The sequence below is a fragment of the Branchiostoma belcheri genome, unplaced genomic scaffold, assembly GCF_001625305.1.
Source record: "Branchiostoma belcheri isolate BF01 breed outbred unplaced genomic scaffold, Haploidv18h27 scaffold21, whole genome shotgun sequence".
NCBI lineage: Eukaryota > Metazoa > Chordata > Leptocardii > Amphioxiformes > Branchiostomatidae > Branchiostoma > Branchiostoma belcheri.
Window position 1 is genome coordinate 318,882 of NW_017803602.1, and position 24,328 is coordinate 343,209.

The window sequence follows — 24,328 nt, forward strand, 5'->3', positions numbered from 1 at the left end:
TACTAGGTATACAACGTAGACATCTAATACTTGCAGGCAGAAGAAGTTCTATTGTTATGATTCAAAGTATGACATGCATAAACTAACGGATATGTGAGGTAAGCTGTCTACCGATAGTTATCACCAGTCTCACGTGTATTCTTTTATGGTTGATTTTCTTAAAAATATCGACCAGATGCCTAACACTTGAATTATTAAACGAAGACTTTAAGGGCGACCAAAGTGATAAAACAGCTACGCCTAACGAGAAGGAATCAACGATGAAAGTGAGCAAGCAATCTGAACTTACCCAAGCAATCAATCGAAAATTACACGCGCAGTTCTTGATCTTGTAGACATACTTAGTTGAAACGAGTTCCTAATAAACCAAGATCCATTCTACTGATTCTGCTCTTGATCGATTTTCGATTGTAAATCGTGTGGGAAACAGAAAAAGCCCGCAAGGCTACCCTTTAAACACGATGGCGCCAACCTCTAAACTCAAATTATAGTCCGTGCGCGTTTTATTACACTGCTGAAAGCTAAAGTTCCCATGGGCAAATCGTCAAACGGAACGAAACGTCTTAACAATAAAACAGCCCAGGTTAACAAGAAAACAAATTTTGCCAATACTTTGTTTCAGCTTGACATGAAAGGAAGGAAGGAAGCAGCCAATGAAACTAAACCAATGAAATCTGAAAGAAACGGTAGTAATCTCCAGGCATATCTTTTGGAGGCCGGCTGCAAGCAAGACAGTACTAGTATCAAATTGGTTATAGTATTCATTTGATTAGCAACAAAAGTACAGTACAAAAAAGATAAGAACGCCTACATTGCGTCAGAAATAAGCCAGCGCCTAAAGCAAGCCTCTTTTTGGAGATTAGAGCAATAAAAACTCATGGTTTCAGCTACATGTAAATATCATAGTAGGAAATAGCGATCACTTTGAGTTTGTAGCGTAGAAGTGAGAGGAAATAGCGATCACTTTGAGTTTGTAGCGTAGAAGTGAGACTATATGATCGGGATATAATTTTAGACCAAGTGGAACCGACTCAGCCAGGCAGGAAGAACATAATGACATTGCTGCTGCCTCTATGACGTCAGGATTTTACCAAGTGATAGTCTCGCCATGTTTCAAGGTCAGGTATATCAGACGATTAGATACATTTACCTGTTTGTAGTGACGATGATTTGAATAGTCGGTGCTCGGCAATCCATCCTGGAGAATTAATGCACACGGAACCCTTTAAGGGCGTATCTCAATTCTTCCCTTTTCTGTACATTTTCTATAACAGTCGTGTAGTGGGGGTGAAAAAAGTTCATGACATCTTCATTTTCAGAGCATGCATGCCGAAGGAAGCCATATTTCTGGCGGTAAACCCTGTTACCGCCAACACTCGCTTATCGCGACAGCCAGCAAGCAACAGAAGCATTGCAGACAATGTCTGCTGAGATTTTACTAACATAAAACAGACATTGCATGTGTGTGTAATAATCATCAAGACAACGTGGTCATTTACAGTTAAGATAATACAGAACTAACCCGCCTGCTTCCACTTGGAGAAACCCATGGGAATTTGTTTCTATAAATGTGCTTTCCTTTTGAATGTATTCCGTGCATGTCTAACGTTAGTACTAGAAGAACAAAGTATAGAGCCATTAACCAGTCTGACCATCACGAATATTCAAGTCACTCTAATGCCCTTTTCCTTTCAGTCGGGTTTCAATGGTCTATTGGCAACATCTATGTGGATAATGCTACCTAAAACGTGTAGAAATCGTTCCTTTTCTCGTCGAAAATTTCTAACATAGAACATGGCGGAGTGATATATGGTCATTTGTGGTAGTAAAATGCCAAAATAGATTACACGAAATCCGAAGCGCCACATCTACTATCTACATGTACATGAAGCACAGGACAAAGCTTGGGACATGATTCGGTAGTGATATCTGATTACGTTAGGATTTTGGGGATGAATAGGAGGATGGACAAAATAAGAATAGTGTAGCCATAATGATAGTCAATGCTTAAATTCTTTAATCAAGAAATGATGTAAAATACAAAAGAATGGAGCATAAGAAAAACTAACATGTACATGTTTCACAAGGTCAGAAGTACAAAAATCAAACATTTCTTTCAAGATTGTCTAAAAACTACATAGACTGAGATCTTTTTTTCTACGATGGAATGATCAAAATCTTGAAAATCTAGTCTATGTTACTTCACAATGCTAAAATCAAAGACATGGCAAGCATCACAAAAAGAAGGTTTTAGCAGCATTCATAAATGTCAGGATTCACCAAGCTTTGCAAGGGATAATTTTGCAAAGTACAGGTAATTCAATCTACCATGCTGATAACACTTAGCAGACATACAACATGGAAACTAAATTTGGGTATCAATTTTACACTTCAAAAATATGATCAACATAAGTCATTGAAAGCATGGAAAGAACTGAAGCAACATATTTTTTTGTGAATTATTTTTCTTACCAAATACATTTGTATCTAACACACTGTTGTCAGCAGAGGAGCTGTAAAGTATGCTAATACTCATCTGCATGCATAAATGACCCTCCTGTTTTAAGACCTGGCAGTTAAAATCATCCTGGTGGAAAATGCTGGCCTTGAACAGGTATAAGGTCCCCAAACGCATAAAGTGAACAATTCATATTAAACTAAGCATTCCCTCATATGATATTGTCATTAAATGCACAGTGTGATATTACAGTGGCTATAAAATATGGGTCAATTTAATGCCCTCTCTCCTTGACAGCTTTCATAAGTAAATGATGTAAAGTGCACTGGTGTGAAAACAAAAGATGTCTCCTAGTTAAACCCAGTGATTCTGAAAGATTGAATACATTATCCATCAAGAAAATGGATAGGTCTCTATTGATTGCTTCTGTTGATGTTTCACTTTGGAAGCTCCAGATTCAAGGTTACTTCATGGGGTATTTTGAGCAAAACCTTATGTCTTCATTTTTGTGCATCTATCTTCATAATCACATTGCCAGATATGTTTGATCTGCATTACTGTATGTGTCAGGGTAGACACTCTGCTCTGGTAGAATTGGCAATTGTACTGGTAGAAATCAGAATCAGAGTCTCTGTCTGTAAATTTTAAGATATTCGCTTCAAAGACAGACAGAACTTTTCAGCTTTTATTCATGCCTCTTTAGATGGACTTGAAATTTAGGACCTGTAAATAGGAAACCACCCTAACACATTAACAGCATCCTGATTGGAGTCTGGGTCGACAAAGACAAAGATATCAGAATCAGGGTCCCTACCCTGACATATACATTGTTTTGCAGGTTCAAACAAGAAGGTAGTTCTCTGCAGATATAACACGAAGAAAAGCATAAAGAATGGCTATAATTCACCAGTGCCTTAACATTGCAATGCTGTCAAATCTGTCAGCAGCAAAAGGTCATCTGATGGTAGGGAATATAAATTGGCTACTTGAAGAAACTTTATTGACTAAAATAAGACAGATTTTTCTTACATATCAAAATTTGGAAGAATGGCCTTGGCTGGTTTCCAGCCAAAAGTATTGAATGTCTGAGAAGTCTAACTTAGAAGGCAGACGTGAAGTGAAGGATGTGTTATATCATACATGCATCCTGTACTCTGTCCCTAGACTTCAGATTAATTCACATTACACACTTTATACTGTTTAAAATGAAGTTTAGGCTGGGAAAGCTCATTACAAGAGATTATAAGCTGAACTGAAACCAGGAAAAATTATCTAAAATCTCATATAAAATATTTTACCTCACTTCATTTTTTTCTGCAGCATTTACAACATGAAACTAATGATAACTGATTAACTTTAAGTAAGCGACATGAAATCAATGTCAACTTCCTGATCCTATTATCCATATTACAGCCATACTTGTCCCTTATAGTGCAAAGCTAATTATAGTTGGTATGAATATATAACTGGTTCTCATTTACTATGTACATTATGGGGAGGGATGGGTAAGAACCAGTAAATTTAAACAACAAAAATGAAAGATGAGTATGTCAAATCTAATGTTTGGCAGATCTGTCTGGGAAGGTGCATATTGTGTGACTCTAACCTTCTTTTTTTAACAGAGAAATACATGTAAATCAACATGGTACTGTGGTACTGTGGATAGTCTACAATCAGATTGCATATTTGCTGATGAGTGATTCTAGATTTTCCTGTTCATTTGCTATGTTTCTGAATCAAACTCTCCCATCCTTGAGTTGTTTGATTCCTTGAAGAATAGTCTATGTCCTCACTGAGCGTGATATGGTTGTGTCATCTATTTCTTGACAGACAGGTAAACAATAAGAGCAATGATGCCACCCACAACGAGCAGAACCACCAGCAAACAGCACATCTTCTTTCTGGCCTTTTTCTGAGAGAAAAAGACAACAACAACATTAGATTTCAAACGTCATTGGATATATTTCACCATTAGTAAGCTGTTGTAAAATGTCAATTCTAATGCGGACATTATCAAGAATATCAAACTTTATTATTTGGTTAAGGAAATGGCTACTTTATGAGTCAGCACTTTTGGCATTTGCACAATGCCTGAGGTATTAGTTTGTAACAGCAGTGCAGAGTGATCTTGGCATGATACGTCACCGTGACCTTTCACTGCTGCCACTGACTGATTTAGTCATATTTGCTGGCCATTCATGTGTATAATTACCTTTTAAATTGGTACATTTGTCAAACAGAAAGAATGGGAGTTTGCAGTTTGCTGGTTAAACATGCACAAATATCCTGACCAGCAGGTCTAGAAATATGTTGCTGCTTCATTTCTACTCATACAAAGAGCAAATATTTCATGTAAGGATGATAAACAGACTCATGTCAATACAGCAATTTTAGAGGTAATTCAACACACTAGCAAAGCACTATCATATTATCCCCCCTGGGCAGACATACGTCAAATAACAGGGCATGAGTTTTGCTTCACAATATAATTATAAGTTATAGAGTCTGAATAAGTTACAGACTTTGTTGGTGTGAATGGTACAAAATTTTTTTGTTTCCTGTTTTGTTTTGTTGTTTTTGTTTAGCAATCAAAACACTTAAGTTACAATAATTTATGGAGATGGCACTGATTTCATTCCACTAAGGATTTCCACATAGACATTACTGGTATCATCATCAGTTAAGGAAGCATTTCACACATACACATTACTTTGATAAGGACTGATAACTGATGTGTTTTCCTCCAGGAAATTACCACCACCCATAACTGATGAGGACAGGGATGTGCAATCATTCTAAGTCACCTAAGTCTATTACAAGACAGAGTCTGTAAGACTGTGATAAAATAAGTAAAACAGAGAGCAGGCTTTACCTGATATTGGCTGGCCTTCTCTAGCTGTTTGTTCCCTGACTCCACATTGCCGTAGGCTTTCTCAACGTTTGCCTCTATGGTATCTGTAACGGCAGGTTTCAACAGTGACAGAGGATCAGTCATGGCAAGAAGAAAGTAGGACAGTTCTTAGGAGGATAGGAATAGATGCAGAGGCATTTGGGGGGAGGGGGCAGCTAAGATCCACTCCATAAAAGCATTTACGGAAGTCTTAACAAGCCTGGGCCTCAACTTCTCCTGAGGATGTTTTTCAAATAAGCATGTTGTCACAAAGTTTCTAGGCAAAGTCATCAACTAGGACCTATCATAATCCACAGACATGTAAAAAAAAAACAATTGAAACATACATCTAAAAGACTAAAGCAAGAAAATGGTGTGTAAAGCCCAGTATTTTGGTTTCTTTGAAAAATCAGGCCTAATCAATTTGCTGCTAAAAACTGCTGGGTTATTTTTAATTTCTAAGTTATAAGATGTTCATCATTTCTTTGGTTCCTATTAGTGTTTCCTATGATAAACTTCTTGTTCAAGGGTGACCAACATGACATAAGACTTAGTCATTTCTGTAACAAGCTGACTGACACAAGTGTGTCATTCTAATTATCAACATTGGCATTTTTCTCATGTAAAGGTTATGACCTTTCAAGCCACAAACAAATTATGCTCCCCAATTACTAGCGGCTGTACATCACCACAGTAATTATCAAAATGGCAAATCTGCCCTTTTTCAAAACTCTTCATGCTGCCATCTTTCCGGCACAGTCTGATTACTCTGCACATCAAACTGACATAAATGCACTCGAATCCTGCCATAACACCAATACTTATTAAGTTTGTATGTTATATAGGGGCAGAATAATTAGGTCCAGTTCCCACGGGATGTCATAAATCTGCAGTCGTTCCATCCTAGTTGTGCTAAGCCTGGGTTTGTCACAAACCAGCCACCATATTGGAAATCTGTCTTTTCACGCTCATCAAATTACAGATATCAGTTCAGTCAGCATTTAGGCCTTGAGCTTAGCATAATGTATTAAACAATGAAAAGAGAAGTACTGACAATTCCCCATGTGTATGATTCAATATCGGTGTCGGTGGAAGGGAAACAAACATTTCTCACATACATGTAGACTATTTCCTCTGTTTGACTTTATTTCTTCTAACTGCTCCCAAGCACTCCTCCCCTGAGTATCATGCCTTCCTTTTACAATTAACTTATTAAGGCTAAATGTTGATGACTACACAGCTATTTTAGGTCAATTTCCAAGATTATTTTAGTTTCTATTGACAAAGCCATTGCATCCCCTACCTGCCAATGATTTCCAGGTTGTACCTATTGGTTCCACTTTATTCTATCACAGGAGATGAGTGTGCAATTGTGTACAGTTTAAGGTATCGGCAGGATGAATCTAGAAGTTCTGATTGGATTTTCCTTGATTTCCTGTTGAAAGGTCTATGCTTAGAAAGGAAGAAGTGATTGAATATTTGGGACAGAACAATTTTTAGATCTGGATCCAGGAATCAAACTTTTGATGTGGAATGCATGTAAATCTGTAGTTCCTGCAATGCAGTGTGCATCCAATCAATGCGCCCAATCTTGAGGTCAGCTGGCCAACATTTAATCTCTGTCTATGGAATGGAAATTTGCAGGATAAGCTTCTCAGTGTTTTGTGGATTCTTCTACTGTTATTACTGGGCATAGCTATATAGAAAAAGCATCATGCTTCACCTCTGATGAGGATGACTGATGATGATGATGACTGGGCATTACAACAGACAGAATCAACAGACAAACTAGAGTTCCACGATCTCATACCTTTGCCTAATGATGTTAATCTTTATGACTGACAAAGTAAAGATTATTCCTCCTGATTATGCAAATAGGATCCTCATTTGCATGAATTATATCAGTTGATCATATTCTCCATCAAAAGACAACCTTATCTTAACAAAGGCATTCTATCATTTCGTCATAAATTATGCAAATGAGGTCCTTATTTGACTATGTTATGTTTAATGATGTTCACCTTCACTTAACTTAAATTCAAATACCCCCAGTATGAAATTCCAGGCAGTTACCATCATGGAATTATAACATTTTCTCATTGATTATGCAAATTAAGTGTTAATTTACATAATCAATATCTGCCTGTGTTTCTCTTGTTCTCAATTACATATGTCACAAGCTTGAATAATCCTATAATGTAATGCAGCTGATTTATATAATTTCCTCATCAATTATGCAAACTACATCCAGATTTGCATAATTGCCACATAATTATGTCAAGCGTCACTTAAGCTAACTACATACCAAAAATCACGACGATATGTCCATCGGTTCTTGAGTTATCCTCTTTAGAATGTTTTCAAAGAAATGCCCCTGAAGTTCCTGAGCAAGCCGCTAGGGGGCCCAAACCTACGCCACTTCTTCCCCAGCACAAGACCTACCTACCATCCAAATTTCGTGGCCCTAGCATGTCCAGATCACGAGATATCAAAACCGGAAGTTAAGCTGCAGTACCATAAGAAGCCGCTAGGGGGCCCAAAATCTAATCATTTTGAGGTCTCATTAAGACCTACCCACCTACCAAATATGAAGTCAATCCATTTAAGCCTTCTCAAGTTATCGTGTTTACAGACACACAGATACACACACGAACGCCTCTGAAAATACTAGAGTTCCCCGATCTCATACCTTCGCCAAATGATGTTAATCTTTATGACTGACAAATTATAGATTATTCCCCCGATTTAACAAATAGGATCCTCATTTTCATGAATTATATGATTTTATCATATTCTCAACCAAAAGACAGTCTTTTATTAACAAACAATGCCTTTCTAGCATTTCCTAATAAATTATACAAATGAAGTCCTAATTGGAATACATCATGTTTAATGATGTTCACCTTCACTTATCTTTCAAATACCACAAGTATAAAATTCCAGGCACTTATCATTACATAATTATGAAATTTTCTCATTAATTATGCAAATTAGGTCTTCATTTACATAATGAATATTTGTCTGTGTTTCTCTCGTTCTCAATTACCAATTTCACAAGATACAATAGTCCTATCATGGAATACAGCTGATTTATCCATTTCCCCATAAATTATGCAAATTACATCCAGATTTGCATAATTGTCACATAATTATATCAAGCATCACGTAAGCTACCAACATACCAAAAATCATGACGATCCGTCAACCGGTTCTTGAGTTATCCTCTTTTGAATATTTTCAAACATTTAGCCCTGCAGTTCCAGAGCAAGCCGCTAGGGGGCCCAAACTTACGTCACTTCTTTCCCAGCACAAGACCTACCTACCATGCAAATTTCGTCACCCTAGCATGTCTAGATCATGAGATATGAAAACCGGAAGTTCAGCTGCAGTACCATAACAAGACACTAGGGGGTCCAAAATCTAATCATTTTGAGGTCTCATCAAGACCTACCCACCTACTAAGTATCAAGACAATCCCTCAAGGCCTTCTCAAGTTATCGTGTTTACAGACACACACACACACACACATACACGAACGCCTCTGAAAACATTAACCTTCTTGGCGAAGGTAATTAGAAACTCAAAGAATTTCCATCCTTTTGGTAGGCTTGCTATTCTAGTCTTGTACTGCCTCTGGGGAATGTATTATTACCATTGAGATTTTTAGTAGACCGCCCTGCCTGTTAATAATTTTGAAATCTAGTAAAACCCTTGCATAATCTTTCATTAACCATACATGCACCTCCAGGCTCACCCCTGGAAGCAATGTGTGCCATGTATCACTGCTATCTGAGTTAACTACCCAAACATGATCCATGTAAGCCTGGACTCTTCCCAATAACACACAACATTGATTGTTTGGAACACAGCTCAAAACTGTGCTTAACTTCTGACAGATTAGGCCATAACCCAGCCATTAAAAGTATCATATTGATGTCTTTATGACCCCCAGTAGACCATCCATCAGATCAATGTGCTTAGAACAGTTTAAACTAATGGTGTGAGTAGGAAAGGCTTCATTAAGGATGGCGATTGAGCTACAATGTATAAAAGTATAATTACAGAGTCCTCATTATTCGGCTTGACTTATTTACTATCTTGCCATTAGCTACAAGGACGTTCGTCAAAGTCAGCCAGGAATACTGCGGGAATCAGTCATGATATTTCCTGTTAAAGCGAGTTGGGCCTAAAATATCTGGGTTATATTTGGGCAGGAAGAGTGAAGTCTTCATGAACAATCTACGATTACCCAAGTGCTAAATACACTATAGTCATGAATAGTCTCTTTCATTTTCAAATTCCAAATCAGCCATCAACTATACTTTTCAAAATCTTGCAGAGTATGCACTATAGAAGTTGTAAGGTTGAAATATACTTCAAAGGGATTTAAACTACATGCAGGATTCCCCCTGGACCCATGGGCCTTACACAAAAACCAGTATCTCAGGTGCATGGAGGTAATGGATGATGCTGGCAGAACACCAATGCACCATTATATTGCTATAGTCCCAAGATCATACTTCAACCTGTACTTAAAGCACACCATAGCACATTGGATTTGACTATTGCAAGTGGCCAATGGTGGATCTGACAGAGAAAGGTTTGGATTACAGATGGAGTATAACAGTGAACCACATAATGATGGACAAAGTTGAGGAAAGATTAGTCACCTTGTCCCCCCACTGTGCAGGGATGGTCTTATGAGCCTTAATTAGACTGTAAAACAACAGGTGGCAAACGGATGGCATTCTTGAGATAGTCATGAATGTGGCATACAAAATTTTGCTGCCTTATTCTGAAAAAGACTGTTTGAGGTTCTTGTCTGCACTAGTCTCTGTCACAGTCCACTTGAAAACTCTATGCCATCGAAATCGTACAACAACCTACATGTACAACAAAGGTGACATTGCTACTGTAACAGCTCATCACATCAATACTATGCAGTACAATGAGTTAATGCCATTGGGTTTGTTGTCTGATGGCAATTAAAGAAGAAAGCATCTGGGTTTACTTGTCAATGACTTCTCCCTTGGAACTCACCACCAGTAAAATGTTTTGTTATAACCTTGTGTAGTGAGTACTAAGTGCTTCATAGTTCACCATGTAGAGGTATTCTCTGGAGACAAATTGCTGGAATTGTGCAATGCTAAAGCAAGCATCATTAGTAATGTATGAATGGACTTGGCTGTGCTAACTACTTCTGTTCTAAAATCTAGAACAGGCATTATTGACTCTGAAGCAAGTGGAATTACGCTGATGAGTTATTGTTACAGCCTGCAACTCAATTATAAAAACACTGGGATGCTTACATTTAAATTCCGGGCTTTAAGGCTCAATAGAAATAATGGTATTCCCTTTGAGACCACTTTTGCAAAGCTTATCTGATCAGGCCTTACTATACACTGTACAATACCTATACATGAACTGCAATAATTGTGCTCTACTGTTGAACATGATAACAGCCCTATAGCCTGGATGGAGGATTTGCAAAGCCTAATACGACTAAATTGATAAGTATTAATTTCTCTGTCTAATCAAGATCTAAATATTCCTTTATGATTGAATTGACCATTAACTATATGCATATAACAGTCTAGGTTGGATTGGTCGTACATCATGGTTGGGTCTCTTACCACAAACATAAATAACATCATGAAATCATATGGAAGCAAAGTCTACTTGTCTATTAGAATCATTGCAGAATATATATGAAAAGAAATTGAAATAAAAATGACTGCACATTTTTCAGGCTTGTCAGCCGGAAGGATACATTTTTTTACTTATTTATGATGGTCCACTGCAGCAGACTTCAGTGACTGCTGTGTGCATGACAAGACACGTAATTCTTCTCATGCACCCAAATCTCCATCATAACATAACGTAGCAGATTTATGTCTGCCTGACAGGCATGTTGTGAACAACCATCAGTAAGACATGGCACAGGCAGGAAGGGATAGGCCCTGCATCCTACACAGCTCAGCAATATTTCTCTCATACATAACAGTAACTCACTGAAAGATAAAGACTCAAGTTCAAGTTTAACATTCACTTTAAGGCTTTTTTTTTCCTTTGCAGTGAATATGTCAGGACAGCTAACACCATTACCTTTATGTTTCTAGGGCTAGGAGTACAATCATCTACATATACACCTCTCCAGTTGTCTCATCTCACATTCCTCCTGTAGCCTGCTGGGATGCTTTTGTCAGAGATAAAGCGGTATGAGACAATACAGTTGCAGGGGTTTAGCTGTGCAGTGGCCCAAGAAGGACATCAAGCAGTGTGTACTACATGCCACACATACTGAGTTTGGAAGACACAGTTTGTCTTAGTAACCTTTCATGGCACAACGCAGTTGTCCCTTACAAAGATCACACAAGTGTAAGGCAGTTATTGATATAATAATGATCACAGTCGTGTCAGTACTAGGAAAGAAAAGGCACCCATGTCAGTCATGGGCATGCATGATACATGCACTATGGGCATGCTTGTGTGAGAGACAGACTAAACCAGAATTACCAATTTAAGGGATTGCATGATAACTTTGATTACAGCCTTGATGCTTTGGGATTTCACTGAAGGCTGTATTGAACTCAGTGTTCCTGCCCTAACTTGTGTAACTTGTTGTGAGTTTCTCTACTATGACACTGCGTGTGTATGGGACAAGTAACACTTCAGCAATTTGCTGTAAAAATGATGAGGGTTTACTGTGGCAGCGTGGGAGGGCTGCACTGTGGCAGCATGGGAGGGCTGCACAGTAGAGATAGTTGCAAAAAGAATACATGTACTTGAATGACACAGCAAAAGTACAGGAATACGGTTTCACCTGGTGCAATGTTTCAAAGTCCCTGCACAGACTGGCATGTTGCTGACAGACCTGGACTGTATACTATTCATGTCATGTTACACAAATCCAGCAGGAAATGTCATACCATCTTTGTTCCTTTGGTCAAATCCTTTCTAAGCACTGTAATGCATACACACTCTATTCTATGCATCTACAGGTCTTTCAAGAAACTGACAAGATCACACTATAGCAGCAACAGAAGCAATCTCAGAGCAGACCCGACTGAAGCGATGTTATCGACAGACACTGTATGAACTGTCTAAGAAAAGTCAAAGGTCTGGAGAGAACTACATGTACACTAAGGTATTTGCCTACAAGGACTGTAGATGTATGAGGTATGGCTGTGCTGAGAATACTCATGAGAGCAGACTTTCAAAATATATCGCATTGAACTCTACAAGCCTTCCATTGCTCACACTCACACATCTTACTGTGGGACCTCTCTACCAATGCTTGTACCACCACTCTTTCTGCTGCCCACATCTTGTATGCTGGTGAAAGATCTGGTCATCTATCTGTAGCAGGTCTCACCATCACATTACAGGTACATGTATGCTACAGTAAATCATCCATATTAAGGATTGAGGGGAACAGTAGATATTGTTGTGGCTGTTCTTCAAGACATTGATTATATTGGTCCAGAATTATGGATCCACACGAGGAACTGAAGTTCACAATTCATGTTTGAGCAGACCATTGTACATTTTGTGTTTGTATTGGGTAATTATGGTGTACATGTAGTTGAAATGTATAATGTTGGAGCAGTTTCTGATTACAGTACTGTTGGATTATAGTTTTCAAGCCAAAGGGTCTTCTGCATGTAAAAAGCAATTTGTGGGTCATGATGTGAGATATTCTCCTCCTGTGACCAACAACTCATGAAATGATGCATGAAAAGAGTACAAGCCTAATGTACTTGATGGTACATGACTTTGTATTTCTTTCCCCGAGAGCAAATTTGCACTCTCTGATACCAGCAACAAATTCCCATAATTGAACTATGCATATACTTCTTGCACATCCTCATGGCACAAGTGATCTGCCCAACGCAGCCCATGGCCAGGGGACAAACACTACATGTAGATGTAATACAGGTCTCCAGGCTATCCCAGCATCCTGTTGGGAGGGAATCACTTCTCTAAAGTCAGATGAATGGGCAATATATGAGGCCATGTCAATGGACTCTACCAAGTCATCAGATTTTTCCAATTGGAAAGTGAATCAAATGCACAAGGTTTGGGGCCACTGCTCTAAATGTAAAACGGATGAAGGATTGCTTTCTACTGTTGCCTTTTCATCTTAAATCTTGTGTGAGATGGTACAGTGGTGCTGTGTCTAGTCTACATTTTCTACAGATTGAAAAGCATTGCTCCCACACTTCCTGGGTTTTTTGTGTCTTTGTAAAGTTGATAAAGGGATAATTTTGAAATTACAATATCAATGTACAGCATAAATGAACTAAGTGTAAAGTGGACAAAACAGTCTTCTGACTGACACCATAAATTTTTAATGAAAAGCCCTTAGCTGAGCCCCTTGTTAGAAAGTAGAACAGTCTTTGATCACTTCTCACTTCTGGGGCTTTCACTTAAGTTCTATTTTCAAATCCAACCAGAGGAAAACAACATGCTGCCTACAGGCATTTTTCAACCACCTGTCCTTGGGAGTGACTCAAGTCAAGGCCATTGTAGTCAATATCTTTGAATTAAAAGATTCGAGGAACAAAATTTGATCAGCGTAGCTTTAATCTAAGGGTCCAGAAGATTATCAATTGATTATATGACATGAATACTACTGTTTAAGCCCAGGGCAGGTTGGGAAATAATCAAGGTAGAAAATGGAAGTCATTTATCAGACGTGGCAACTTCTCGTCACGGGTCACTTCAATCATCGCTCCGTCCTGTGTGATGCTTTTAGGGGCTTCATTTAGAAATCCCTCCGACCAAAAGATTAGTCATCACAGTGAAATAGGATATCCTTCAGGAAAAAGTCATTAGTCGAAATACTGGTGCAAGAGAGAGCCATATTATGCAGATCAGCTGCACATCCATACAGATGCATGGAATGCACACGTCAAGTAAACTGAGAGTAAACATTTATGTTTGTAAGAGGAGAGCAATATGCTCATTTTAAGCTAGACAAGTGAAGGGGTGGATTTAAATCAAATAGTCGAATATCCAACATCACATTAAGAAAATGCAAACTCTCAAGCAGTATGGTGCAATTACACAATGATATATCAATAATGATATACCGGTGGTACCATTGCAAGTTATCAGCATTTGGCCAATGTCTACACACTGAATTTTCTGGCAAATATCTTGATTTTTAATTTATTATATTTGTAAAGACATGTCATTATCAGAACCGTATCCTTCATGTTAATCATAGAGCCTCATGTACCTTTCACTGAGTTATTAGATTTTAGATGAAATATCTGGCTTTATATGCAGATAAATGGGATGCCCTAAAACTGAAAAGAAGGGATGCACAACAGTACATATAAACTACATCTGATTAGAAATGATCACTCACACTATCCATTAGCACAGGACTGGTCTCATACTTTGGATAAGTAGGTCAAACAGGTCGTATATCTTCAAGGCAAAACTAGCCTGGAAAAGTGCCACAGCATAGCGTGAGCCTTTTTAATTGTATGAATGTTACATTGTCGCTTCAGTGCCAGGTCTACTGTGTTTAAGACTGTGAAAGGATTATTCTGAACAAGGATTAGCTCTAGCATAAGAAACATTTAATATTCATACATACATCATGTAGCTAAGATCTTAAGAACTCTTGTTAGGGACTGAGCAAAAGGGCAAAGTTGCTGATCCTTTAAGTTAGTTTACAAGTACCTTACAAGCGGCAAGTAATGTGAGGTTGCTCTGTTTGCATGAATAAGATTCATGTGTAGAAAACTTATGACACATGGTCCATCAACTATACTACTGAAAGTTTAGGGTGCAGTAACTTTAAAGAATGAATGGAGTATGGCAGGATGAGAGCCATGAACTCTACTTGCCAGATGAGATTTTGAATAGAGTAGAGGAAGCATTAACGACTGATTAGGTTAATGTCAATACACATCAATATGGCCAGCTTGAAGGCAGTTTCCCCAGGCTAAGCAGGAAATGTGGATTGGTGGCCCACCGTCTGAGTAATCCTGTCCCTAATACTGAGGCAGAGGGATAAAAATCACATTAGTATAGACTGATTGTTGAGTGACCCAGGATAAAAAGGCACATACGTGATTTGATCACAGGATTCCGTGATACCTGGGGAAGATTACAGTGGCAGGAAGATTACTTCCGAAAGCAGGACAAATTTGTGCATAAAGGAGTGATTAGATTATGGTGGGCTGAACTCTTTGGGGAAAGGTGAGCAAGATGCCACAAATGACACTTGGTTCATACATGGAGTGAACAGTCAAACTTTCATCCTGATTAACACAGATGGATGACACTCTGGGGGCAATTTTCAACATGGTATGGGTCAACATCTTTTGAATAATATCTAATGACATTTGACATAGACTTATAACAGCTCGGGAGAAATGTACATAAAGCTAGGCATTCAAGTTCAGGAAATGTTTACTTTTCATAAAACACACATTAATGAGGCTACAAGATAAGGATATCTGCCAGATCTGTACCAAAAGATTTCACCGAAAGAAATGAACTACTAGCAATGTCCTGTACCATGAAGTTACTTCAACAGAGTCATAATTTTTTATCATCTTTGCATTGGAGATTTAACTGTAAGAACTGCCATACACAGCGAATGGTAGCTGTTTTTCATGAAGGTGACATGTGATTGGTGGAATTTAAAGTTTTTTATAACCTTTTACATCTTAAAAGTAATATTGCATTTAATTCTACGTGGGCAGCTGTGTCAACAACAAAAGTAAATCAAGCCATTTCTTTATCTTTATTTCCACCCCATACTGTATTTTTTCCTGAGGCATTAAGTAAAACAAGTCATAGCAATACTTGTATTTAAATGGAGGGATTGGGCTGATGTGAGCTGGCTATTAACTGAGGCCAGCTGCAGGCGGTGGAGCTGACTGATATACATGTTGGGTGGCCGATGGGATAAGATGAAATTAGTTTACAGTATATGAGGTTGCAGCGAGGATTGATTTTGGGGTGGGTGGAGGGATTTGGCAGAGTGAGGCATGATGGGAGGGGATTGAGGAAGGTGACATGTGATTGGCTAGGTCAAATTGTTAATCATCCCTGGTTTAAAGCAGATGCAAGACTAACCACTTGATATATGTATAATAATTTGTCTCCTATAAAGTGAAGACAATTACTAGCTATTTTTCTGCCTCAGATAATTAGAACACATTTCTAGCAGAAAACAAAATGACCTAGTTTGGCCAGATGTTTTATAGCATGGGGTGGAGGTGAGGTCAGCTGTGTTACAGGAGATAGCCCTCCGGTTGAGAGGAAAACATGGTCCCAGCTGCGTTTTACTGCTAAATGGGTCATTGACCTTTGATCTATATATGTATGAGAGGAACTCCGAGCTGATTACAATGTACCTCGGGCTCTTCCGTTTCGAAAATAAAAAAAAAGAGGGATGTTAATAAAGCGTTCACTTGTTGTTATTTAGTCATCTCCATTTGTTAGATTTTTGGGAGGCAGCAAAGAACATCTACTTTTAATTACCCGTACTGTGTGTAAATAACGTTTCTAATAGTAATAATCTTGTTGGTCTTGTATTGAATTTTGTATCAGTGACACATAGAAGGCATCTTTAAATAATTGATCATTATTGAACAACCAATACACAGACCTGTCTAAAAGTTTCAACATAATTTCCTTCTATAATCAGGATGGTAAGAAAATGTCAAAAGGAAAAGGACATGGGAAGTTTTCACCCTATGATGCAGTCACATTCATTGTAGGTGGCCATATTCTTTGATACCAAAGAATCTTCATGCAGGCTGACAGAATCAACCACCAGCAATGATCTAAGACAGCCTTTCCCTAAAAAGAGAGATGAATTATGCAGTAAACATGCATATGCATGACTATCCCAAGAAAGCCCTTATTTTGTGATTGTGCGATGATCACATAACAGACGTGACCAGGCACTTACCCACCATCCCTTTCCCTGCCACGTTTAACCTGGGTTCTCTACTGTCTACCCCTGTGACCTGCCCACAACAGAGGGAGGAACCAAATTCCAGCAACAACAATTACAAGCATTATGACCTATGTTCTACTTAATGCAGTGGGACAGGTGCCCAAATTATCCAATTTCCTAAGTGTCAAGTACCTTCTATCCATCACTGCAAATAGGGCGGACCATTCATTCAGGTCCTCTACGACCTTGAGAGAAGTCATTGTGGAACTGCATTAGCTTGGTGATGAATGGCTCAATCCAAGTGTTTGGTATAAACAGGGACCAGCGGGGGATTGCATCCCTCCCCAAAGTTGAGCTCTGCCCATTTTTCAGGGAAAGTCAATACCAGAAAAAGATTAAGAATGTAAAACTGCTTCAAATTAGAGTCTCTGGATGTTGTTGATACATGCACCAGCACAAACTGTTGTCGAACTATAGCAACTAGGTAACAAGGCTCCATGTAAACAGTACAAAGTAAGACATAGATACAGAATAACATAAGATTAGGATGTTTCTACTTTTTTCCTATTTTTAACCCCTTTCTGGCCTCTTTGACTATCCAATTTGCAGTACATTTCATACGAGATTGACATACAATGCATTATGTGACTCAACTCTGCAACATCATTTGGCTCCTGAGCATCAGTAGCAGCACAACTAAATCAGCACTAAGGACAGCGAAATGGCAACACATGTTCTCTACACTGTCTGTCCTACTCTTTCAATCTTTCACTCTCTTGTCCCTTGTCTTCTGAGACACCAGTCTGCTATCATTCTATGTGTATCTGTGTGTAGATTGTATTTCAGAATTTTTCTCTTGCTGAACACAATATCTTATTCAGCTTCCAATAAACATTTTTGGGCAAACTCCTCAGCTTTATAGTACCAGATCTCCTTAGGGATATATATAGGGTTTAAGTACATCCACTTATTCAACCCAAGGATCTCATTTATATCTTCAACATGTTTCTCATATCCACTTCAGGTTTCTGCACACCTGCTAGTCAGGTTTTCATTGATGTGCAGAAAGAGATGAAAGGCTTTTGCCCAATTTACATATAATAGTACATCAAGATTTCTGTCAATATGTAAGGTAATTCAGGCCAGTGTACTTTGGCTATCAGACTCACACCCTAAATGGGGGGTAGCTGAAGGGACTACCGCTGGGAACAATCTGTCTCCACCAAGGCAACTGGAATGAGCCTGCTGGTAAAATGTAGGTGAGGCCAAAGGTGTGAGAGGCAGACGGGGTTCCGGCTCCGTTATTGGGGCTGCCTGAATTGGTTTCGGCCTTAATAACAGTAGCCATGACATCGGGTGAAGCCGTCAGAGGGGGGATACCACTCACGCATGGCCTGCACTAATACATGAGAAAGTAGGGCACAGTTGAACTGTGCAGGGTCAGACTCTCCATCACAGGTGAAACCTTCTCACATTCATCAACTTTGCCGAGGTGGGCACAATTCCTGTGGCGGCACAACTGCATGTCAAAGGCACTAATGCACCAGTCCAGGTACTGCTGAGTGCATCAGACAGTCATCAAGGTGATGCACTTCCTGCAGCTAGGAGAAAGTTTGGATGACTTGTTGGAACAGGGTACTTTGCTTAGTGTCTCACAGGTCAATACAAATGGATGACAAAAACACTGCTGAGTAAAACTCTTTTGAGAGATTCATACATCTTGCAGCCTTTCAGACTACTCAAACTAATGATTATTGGTGTTGTCTGCAAAATTGTAAGCAGACTACCAGAGTCTAAGGTACAAATGTAGTACATTGTACATCAAACCAGAAAGATTTACAAGCTGTAAACTCTAGTTTGACCCCTGCTGTAGGTAGTTTGTTATCACCTGCTACCAACGAAGACATTGAACTGACAGAACTATTTCTCCTTATACAAGATCTTTCCAACAGATTTCAGTTACAATCTTCAAATCCATGCAATAACAGTGGAGATGTATGTACGTATGTTAACAGGGGAGATAGCCGTGGTTGTAATATATAAGACAGGCAGTCAATTTGTAATGTGCGCATAGAGGGTCACAGCAGTTGTTGAGCATGTCTCTTACTTACAGGCTGAGATATGGGGCTGGAATCAACAAGGCTTGATGAGTTTGCTCAAAGGTTAGAGGGTTCATTGCAAATTCTGATGGGAGGATTCCATTTTGACATGAGATGTAAACATGACTAACAGGCACAGATAAAATAAGAGATGGAGAGAGAGAGAAGACATTGCATTTCTGAAATTGTGATCCCGCCTTGATCACGCCCCCCTCCCCCTTCCTACTTTTCTAGAACATTTCTAACTTTACCAAACTTAATTTAAGTGCAACAAGGTCAATGCCTTGGGGGTCAGACATGATTCTTCCTTTCAAAAACTATTTCCATCAAAGAATATCCAGTATTCCCAAAACACCATGATATTACTCATTCATACAGGTAACTTTCAGAACATACGTTTTACATTTTCCTTTACAAATATAATCAATAAAATCTCTTTTTTTAAATCTATTTTAGGGTTTGCAGCTGTATGTAACTTAGATTATACAGTTACTTGTAATTTTGAAGGTTACCCTTGGGTTACATCTTTTATCATTCATCACCCAGAAAATCAATTTTATCATGTACCATGTAATTCAGGCCGTCAAACCTGCTCAGCACACAAAGTAACCAGTTTTCTATCTGTGGTACTCACCAATCATCTCTCCTTGTTCATGTACCATGGTACCCAGGTCCCTGAAAATCTCATTGATGTCCAGAATATCAGCCTGAAACAAACAAATAAACAAACACAAAATAAAGACAAGACATACATGTACATGGAAATGTATAGAAAATATGAAAATGTACACCTCACAGTTTTCATTGCTTGTTTAACATTGCTAACATTGCAGGTCTAGAATCTGCACAGTAGGTAATGTTAAAATTACTAGTTCAGCCTATACACTTGCGCATTTTCACTTTAGGAGCATTTTCACTTTAGGAACCCATCATTGCTATGAAATATCCATGTTATGATAAATATTAAATTGACTACAGATATAATTTTCATCATTGTTCATTAAGTATTCTCTTTTATATAAATTCACAATGCTGGTTGTCAAGTACACATGCACACATTTCAGTCAGTATGCTTTGAGGTACAGTGTACATGTAGGTCAGCAATAGCCTTAGGTATACTTAATATACATGTACATACTAGAAACCATATTTTCATATATAATACTGCTGTTATCCAGTATTTCTTCTGTTTTACACTGTTTTACAATGATGGCTTTAAATGATGATTGTGGTAAATGTTGCTGTAACGCATATCTCAACCATGATGAGAGATAAAACCACCCTCACCCTTGACCTACCCTTTTGTACAATTTTAATACATCTTTAACTCTCCAGCATCTATGGACCAATAGATCTGGCCAATGATTAAAGGTACGAGGGCCTTCAGGCCATCACAAGTTCTGGGGGTCATGGGAGTGAAATAAGGGTCATTCTGACCCTGACCTCTGTAAAATGTACCCTATTGCTCTTACTCTGCATGTCCATGGAACACTATTCTTCGGACATAAAAGCAAAGACTTAGCCCGTGGACAACTGTGTCACCATCATAATTCGGGGATGACTTAGCAGAATGAGCCGGCAGCTAGGTGAGATATTAGGGTCAGAAGGTCAACCATGGGGGTCGTGGACGTGTGAAGCAAAGGTCTCTACTATACAATAGTGACACCTTAATGTCCTGGCCTTGTCATATGTCTGTATTCATGTCTTCTACTGGAGTCTCAGGGATTTAAGATGTCTCTACTTTACTGTAACAGTTGGTGGGTTAGAAATTCAGTTTTTTTTTCACAAACAAACCAGGCAGATTGTGTGAAACAAGAGGCATATTCATACATGTATACCAAGGAGATTAAAAATCAGAATTTAAAGCTCTTTGAATATACATGTATATATACATACACATTTGTACAGTTATTAATATGACATAATGACAATCTATGGAAAACTTCAAAAGTATAATAAATTGTAAATGATGTTGAATGTAAATGTTGAATATCTCATTGATATGAATAAATATATTGTAGATTTATCATATACTTCCTGTTATCTAAAGCTAGTAATTTGTATTTTGATACACTCTCACTTACTGTTCTATATCCTTCAGACACAGAGAGTTATCTCAGAACTACATGGCAGTAAAAATATACATCCTCTTACAAGACATGTATTTTGTATTCTATTCCTGTGGCTATTTTCATCACCACCAGAGTATCAAGCAAATGATCCATACTCTTGGTTATATTACATTCTGCACTTTATGTTGAATGGTTTTTGAAAGTCTTGATTGAGTGGTTTACTTGGCAAGCACAATCCTTGGTTTTCAAATTCATACAACTGTAATTTACAGTACAGATGACAGTATACATACAAAAACAGCTAAACTATGGTCTGCATGACTAGTCCTTTAGTAAACTGAGTATTTTTAAAACATTCAGCACTTTCTGAGGAGAGTAGGTAGATATCAGTGAATATATTTATTTTATGGGCTGTTTATCTGATTTGCCCACATACATGGAAAGCACCAGTCCTGAATGAACCCTGGAAGAAAACTTCAAAATGAAATACCAGCAAACCTTGAGTCTTTGAACTTGTATCAAAGCTCACAAGTTGTTATGATGTTTCAGAGTATGTATTTATGGCAGCACTACAACCCATTTATGGAATTTGAAACTGTATACTAGGATAATATCATACATGTATCTCTATCAATCATGCATGCCTGGTTTCAAAACAACCTTTGCTTAGTTTTGAGTAGATGATATATCATAAGTAAACATATGTCCATAACCTTTGCTCCATCTTAGTGTGATGATGACAAGCTACAGAAATCGATAGGTAAATGTAGTCCTCATCATTGCCAAACATAAAACTGTAGTGTAGTTCAGCTGACATCTATACACCTGTGCCAGTCTATGATGTATTGCCAGATGAGCTGCAGATAGACCCAAATAAGCCTGCATCATGATAAATCATTTTTCAACACTGAGCCTGCTGCCTTTCATCATATCCAAAGGAAAAAGCCACTGAACTTCAATGTGGGTCTTGTTTATTGAGTGCTGTTTGTTTGGCTTTGTTTGTCCTGTGGGTCAGACTTGACTGGAAACAGGGACAAATTGTGCAGAGTCATATGACAAAGGTTAAACTGTATTACAGGCCTGGGAACACACAGTAAAAGGTTACAATCACAGTGTTCGAGGTGTGATTTATCTCTTGTAAGGGAGCCTGCCTCCTAGGCTACTCACACCCACATATGCTGAAAGTTAGGTCATGATGTCAGGCAGAACCACAGCAATTACATTCTGAAGATAACATCTACCAGAGGAGAAATCTTTGTGTGAGACAAAATAAAAAAACAAGTACGCACTGATGTTCACTAGCAAAACTATACACTTAAGAAATGTGTATCATTTTCAATTTCTGCTGTCTGTTTTCGAGTGGCCCAATATGAATATAGCTTTGGTATTCATTGAATTCTACCTCAATCAAGAAACAACAGATGTAGAATATGTAATTCCTAAGCTAGAACTCAAATGCTGAAACAAATCAAATTTAAGGTAAATTCGGATTCACATCAAATGACCTTTAAGTTTGCTTTGCTATCAATTTTAGTACAATAATTTATTGCTATAGCTACTCTTTTTGTTCTTTAGCTTTAAGCACAGTTTTAACATTAAACATCAATTTTAACACTTTGCTGCTGCAAGGTACTTTTTATGTCTTTTTCTTTATCAGCAGTGTTTCAGAATGTTTGCTAGATGGGTAACATCTGCAAGACCAGCACGTCAGCAGAACGTACTGCGCCTGCGCAGAACCCCGGATTTTCGCGTTTTTCGTTGGGTTTTTCGTTGGGTATTTGGAAACTACTGTCGAAATGCTAACCTTATATGAGCGAATACAACCTTGTATGAGACATTTTGCCAAAATGCTATGTACAATACATTACGGGTTTCGCGCAGATGCAGACTACGTTCTGCCGACGTGCTTGCAAGACCGTTACATGAATTTTTCCCTCCCCTTGGCTAGCCTGGGTACCAAACCTTTGGTTGGCTTGACGGTAATTTTTCAGCCCCGACCTTTACCAAGCACAGGCGAGCTATACCACAGACCTATCTCCAGCTGTTTTCCTTATATCTGCTGACTCCCTGTATTACGCTTAGTCTTCTGTTGCCGCTGAAGTTGTTAGACAAGTGAAGAAACCTAAAACCTCCCCGGCGCATGGTAATTGGGACCTGGTTTGGCAGCCCAAAACGCTCTCAGTGCCAAAGAGATAGCGCTGAGCTCACGGCGGTCTGGTTACCAGGCTACCCCTTGGCTGTCATATTTTGCTGTTCTGGCATATTTGGTGACAGTGTTAGGCAACAGATGTCAGGGCTGCATTGCCCAGTTGAATGAACTCAAGGCTGCAATGCTGTAGTCCTCAGTCTGAGGAACATAACAGTTCCTCAGAAATAAAAAGAGAAAAAAAAATTGAAATTAAAATTCTTCTCGATCTTCACATTGTAATTTTTGTTTCTCATGTTTGGCTTCTCTACCCAGAATTGTTTTTTTTTTTTAGTTTGTTTAAATGGGCAGCTCTTTAAAATGTATAAATTACCGTACTTAGAAAAAAAAAGAGTCCAGCTGCCTTCAAGGAAAACCACCATACTAAGTACATGTACCATGACTGTGTTTAAGAATAAATACCAAGGAGTGCCACCCCTCTTACAGTTTATATGCAAGAATTCTAGTAGTGTATGGATTCATGATTTATGCCTGGATTATGCCTGTAATAGAATGCTGGCACTAACATGGGTGTTCACAGTGAGCCTACAGTGAGACCTGAGCCCATGAAAAATAGTTTGCATTGGAGGGATGAAAACAGAACATCTAGTAAGCAAAGATAAATCAGTATGATCACAGTGGATAAATCCATGAACAGGACTATTTCTGCAACTGGCCACAGGTAGTGTTGG

At 38.5% G+C, this 24,328-nt stretch overlaps 1 protein-coding gene across 2 annotated transcripts in view; it reads right to left on the reverse strand.

Annotated features, from left to right (window-relative positions):
• Positions 1 to 1,999: 1,999 nt before the first annotated feature.
• LOC109469756 (syntaxin-7-like) overlaps positions 2,000 to 24,328 on the reverse strand; it is a 31,095-nt gene continuing 8,766 nt past the window's right edge. For both annotated transcript variants that reach the window (XM_019768354.1, XM_019768353.1), the window contains exons 8-10: positions 20,014 to 20,086; positions 5,331 to 5,413; positions 2,000 to 4,370 (exon numbers count right to left, since the gene is read on the reverse strand). In XM_019768354.1, the coding sequence (XP_019623913.1) occupies positions 4,275 to 4,370; positions 5,331 to 5,413; positions 20,014 to 20,086 (252 nt within the window). In that variant the 3' untranslated portion in view covers positions 2,000 to 4,274. The remainder of the gene's footprint in view (positions 4,371 to 5,330; positions 5,414 to 20,013; positions 20,087 to 24,328) is intronic.